Source organism: Penaeus vannamei, chromosome 41 (genome assembly GCF_042767895.1).
Source record: "Penaeus vannamei isolate JL-2024 chromosome 41, ASM4276789v1, whole genome shotgun sequence".
Taxonomy (NCBI): Eukaryota; Metazoa; Arthropoda; class Malacostraca; order Decapoda; family Penaeidae; genus Penaeus; species Penaeus vannamei.
Genome location: NC_091589.1, coordinates 14,687,018 through 14,692,017, shown reverse-complemented (window position 1 = coordinate 14,692,017; position 5,000 = coordinate 14,687,018). Strand labels below are relative to the sequence as shown.

Genomic DNA, 5,000 nt, shown 5'->3' with positions numbered 1-5,000 from the left:
GCCCTGCTACGCGTCCAAAGATCCAGCCTGAAGCCTCAACAGCTACGGCCTCGCCTGCCTTGGCAACGATCACCCTCATCAGGGGACATCCCACCTCAATGTGCTTGGCTGTGTTCACAATCCTAACGTTTCCGATGGTTTGCTGGGATCCCCCGAGGGCTTGGCCATTAACCAGGACTTCAAAGTCAGGCTTGATGATCACGGTGGCTGCTGGTGTCTTGAGCTCAAGCTGTGCCGGGGCTGAGGCTTGCGGGTGGGACATGATGAGGCGGTGGGAGCCGTGAGCAGCCAGGAGAAGCTTGCAGGGCGAGCGAGGTGCTCGCACAACAAGGCCGCTGAAGCTGAGGATCTCAGTGCCGCCAACCACCATGGCTGTTCGTGGGTAGGGCGGCAGCGCGTCCGTGATGTAGCGTGGAAGGAAGTTGTAGTAGGCCCAGATTGCGTCGCTCACAGGGATGGGAATGTATTCAAGGTAGGCAAATATCAGGTTCTCGAGCATTGTGACAGGGTTGGGCACTGCTTCTTGTGCCACTTGCGTCAGTGAATACAAGGGTCGGTGGAGGGGAATTCGGACTGCAATGCCGTTGCCTTCGCTTTCAATTGAAACGAAAAGAAATTCTTTGAGAATGAGGCTGGCAACACTTCCTGCTTCCTCAGCAAACACGCGCTCCTGTGGGAATAAAAAAGAATAAATGAAAAACCACAAAAGATAGCATTATATTAATAACTATATTTACACTACTTCAATATTCTTTTTACTATACATATATTTCATGGCCAAGAAAGACAAATCTGAATCATTGTTTTTACATGTCAAAATATACCTACCGAGTTGATGTACTGCATAACATAGGCAAAGATCCTTTGAACAGCTGGTGTCTCCATGATCCTCTTGTACACAATATCAGCATCGTGCTTGAGAGTGGCCGTCACCCTGGTGAGGATGTGCTTGACGGCCTCATACTCCTCAGGATACTCTGCCAACACTGCGTTCACTTCTCTCTTTACAATCCTGAACACCTCAGTGTTCTCAATTTTTTCCAGAATTACACGAACTGTTTCAGGTACTTCTCCGGCTTCCAAGAGTTGCACTATCTCCATAACAGCTGAGAAAATATAATTTTTGTATTTATATTGTGACATTAAACCATTTCATATTGACCGTAGAATTTTGGGACTCAATTCTGATAACAAAATGACAATGACTTACCTTCGATAAAGATTTCAGAAACGTCTGTTAGTTGTTCCTGCCATTGCTGGATCATTTCAACCGCCCTGGTTGAAAAGTGATGTTGAAGGCGAGCAATCTGTGACCATACTCCAAGGTAGACACGCGACACGAAGGACACCGTAGGGCTTTCCAAGATATCAGCAATCAACTCAGTGTCAAGGATTCTCATCTCTGAGACGATATCTCGGTAAATGGCTTTGATTTCCTCATTCGCCTCATCCACTAGACTGACAAAGTGAGATGACGGGAACTCGACACCCTTTGCAGCAGCTTCTTCCTTGAGGAACTGGACGGCCTCCATTGCAACTGTTTCGAGAGACATGGCGACTTTTCTGAGGGTACTTGTCACTTCACTCTGGAAATAAAGGATCACATATGAGGTTAGGAATCGGTAATCGTTCAGCATATGGAAACGTGGAAAATACCATTTCCGATGATAGCATCGTTTTGAGACTTACCATTACAATGTGTGCTTCTTCTGGTTCATGAGCCACCTCGAACTGTAGCATTGTGGGTGAAGCCAGCTTCACAGCAGCAACAGCAACACCGCGACTCTCTCCAGCACTCGCCACATATACGCCTGCTTCAGCAGCGTCAGGGTATCGGAGGCCAAGCTTGGCAGTGTACTCCTTTGCTCCACCAGGTCGCATTGCGGTCACCTCAATGAAGGCGGGCCTGCACATCTTGGAGAACACGTTGTACTTTCCAAAAGCTGCTGCATAAGCAACAGCATTCATTCTGATGCCATTGCAGGTGGCTGGTTCCTCGGGTTCGGTCACTGCACTCATCTCAAAGACAGGTCGCTCTTCCATCTTTACTGTCAATGTGGCAGCTGCACTGTGAGCTGCAGTCTTGTCATACTTGGCAGCAATGGCGAAGATTGGTGCTGCAGATGGAGTCTTGTGGAACACTACATCCAAAGCAACTGTTTCTGGTGCATAGGCAGCAGTGATGATAGCTTTAGGGTTCACTTTCAACATCTGTAAGACAAAAAACACTTGTTGGATATATTCATAAAGCTATTCTTTACTATAATGCGATAGTATCATAGTTTTATAGTACCATAGTTTTAACCCTAATTCATATAAAAGGACTCTAACATCAATTCAGATGGTGTTCTACTTACCCTGCCAGTCAAGAAGGCTTCTGCCCTGATAGCATTTTCTGAAATTCTCTGAGTTTCCACAGTTCCAGTAATTTTGTCGGCTTCTTCTGGGAAAATGTCCAGTTCAATTGTTCCCCTCATTGTTCCTTCAGCTACTGTGTACTGAGCAGCGGCCATGATGGGTTTAGGAAGCACTGGATGGTTCATTCTGACTTCCAACTTGGACGCACGTTGTGCCCACCTTCCCTCGTGGTTGACCTTGTATCCAATTTCGTATTTGGATTCAGTTTTGCCCTTATTGGGGTAGAACTTGATTCCAGATTCCCTTGGTGATAGTTTAGCTCTTCCTTCCATGGTGCGGGTTGGAGTCCTCATCTGCATGGTGTAAGAAGTGGGTGATGGCCTTGTGAAGCGGTACTGGTACTGAGCTGTGTGTGGGCCATAAGTTTCATAACTCTCTTCCTTCAGAGTAGCAATGGCACGAACAATCTTCAGAACTTCAATGATGGCTTTCATGTCCACACCAGCTTCAACAGCTTCAATTCCTCCTTCAGGAGTAACCTGCACATTCCATTCAAAGGCAGTGAAAGGAGCAGTTCTTTCGATCTTGCAGACTCCAACAAAAGCGTTTGGTGCATTGTGAATGGAGAATGCAATCATGGCAGGCGTCTTCAGTACTGGAGCTTCAGCAGCCACCTGTAAATGGAAATATAGCTATTCATATTTTTCCCTATTGAATATGATAATACGTCTCATTTACATGAATTTTGCCATTTCATGAAAAATATTCAGTGATGCAAGGAGCGATATATCTACTGTTACTTACCTTGAATGCTACAACATGTTCTTCTGGTGTCCAATGATGTTTTGCTGTTGTTTCTACCTTTATTTCTGCTGTTCCAGGTTGTTTGTAAGTTACCTTGGCTTCTACGGCATAATTAAGTGGACCACCAAGCCTCTCCAAGGCAATCACACTTGTATATTTGTATTTCCTATCCCTCACGTTCTTGTATTCAACGGTGGAAATGACTTTAGTGGTGGCTCCTGCCAGCTGGACATCACAGGAGGCTCCCACGACAACCGTCTTCTGGCTAGGAGTTGTCAGGATCAACTTGAATCCATTTTCCCCTTCCATGTGCTCTATGAGATCTGTGGCAGTCAGAATCAATTTGGCGTGGTAAGGCTCTCCGGCAATGACGACATTCCCGCTGTGAAGAAATATGTAATCAGAAAAAGGAAAAACGGATATGCATGTGTCTTTGAATCATTTGTTGATTTTATGTTTGTGTATTATGTAGTTTTATACAACTGCTACAGAATCAAAGATGAAACTGAGGATTTATACTAAAAAATGGCAACTGAAATTATGAATGTGGCGACTTACTGGATCTCAGCATGTCCAGGGTTGGCAGGACTGCTGATCAGACTTGCATCCAACACCAACTTCTTTTCGGGAGCATTATCGGCATCCCAAGAAAATTCCACATTTGCCCTTTTCTCTGCAATGTTGACATCAGTGAATCCCTTGACCCGACGGCGGGATGAAGTATTAGGCAGAACCAAGTTGTTAAAATTAACATGGATAAGTTCCTCAGTAATAATGGCATCGACCTTGTTCTCAATAAGGGCAGGGAGAACGAATGCTATGCCAACAGTGGTCTTCTCAGAACTCTCTTGAACCATCTTCCATTCTACACCAAAGAGTGGCTCTTCTCGCTCCTTGATTTCCATGGCTACCACCTGTTTCTTGTTGCCAAACACAATATTGGCACCAATGATGTAGGGTTCACTTGCCAATGCACTGAGTTTGATGTTGGCCTGCATCTTTGCAATCTTGGAGGAAAGACGTGCCATGATTGGCCCATTAGCTTCAAGTATCATACGCTGACCATATTTGATGGCTGTTTCCAGCATGTAGCGACCCTCTGCTTCTTCTCCAATCTTGGCCTGAATCTTGAGAGGTTTCATGTAAGTGGGAACCTTCAGCTGAAATTAAAGAAATACAGAGAGCCTGAAGCACTTCCTATGATGTAATGCCTAAGCTGTTCTGTATATTTAGAAAACGTTTTTCATGTACAGGATGTATCCCTACCAAGAAATTAGTGCTGTATTCTGCTCCTGAATGATGATAGATTGCGTCCAGTTTAACAATTTTCTCATTGTCTCCCGTGCGGACGACTTCCATAGAAGCCCCGACCTTTTCAGCCTGGTAGATTACATCATAGATGGCTTTGTATGATGATCTGCCAATATCAACTGCAAAGCAAAACAGCAGAAGCACTATCAGTTACACGAGCTACGGTATTCGATGGATTTTCTTTTCAAATCTGAAAGTGAGAAAAAAATTACAAAAATGAAGTTATGGAGTTACCTGTTGCTTCATTTTTGATGATGATGTTTTCCGGGAAAGCTCCCTCAATCGTGTGAGTGGCTTCAACAGAGATGATATCTTTGCTTCCCTTTGCTAGCCTGAGTGCAGAAATGTGCTCGCTGATTTGTCCAGACTGGCTGCCTTCGCGGATGTATGATGCCAGTCTCCAAGCTCCAGTTTCGGCATGCACTTCCACCTTCCGCAAAGTTACAGGGAAAAGAATGCGGAACTTGGGAATGTACCTGGTCCTGTATGTGTCCTCTGAGGAGAACTCCATGAGGTCAGCTCCCACT

General features: G+C 45.1%; 1 protein-coding gene across 1 annotated transcript in view; it reads right to left on the bottom strand.

The window, feature by feature from the left end:
- LOC113826717 (vitellogenin-like) overlaps positions 1–5,000 on the bottom strand; it is a gene marked incomplete at its 5' end in the record, with an annotated part of 5,341 nt that extends 341 nt beyond the window's left edge. The window contains 9 exon segments of the mRNA XM_070117898.1: positions 1–670; positions 829–1,106; positions 1,211–1,586; positions 1,690–2,211; positions 2,358–3,032; positions 3,163–3,544; positions 3,721–4,322; positions 4,429–4,592; positions 4,708–5,000. The exon segment at positions 1–670 is cut by the window's left edge and continues 341 nt beyond it. Of these exon segments, the coding sequence (XP_069973999.1) occupies positions 1–670; positions 829–1,106; positions 1,211–1,586; positions 1,690–2,211; positions 2,358–3,032; positions 3,163–3,544; positions 3,721–4,322; positions 4,429–4,592; positions 4,708–5,000 (3,962 nt within the window).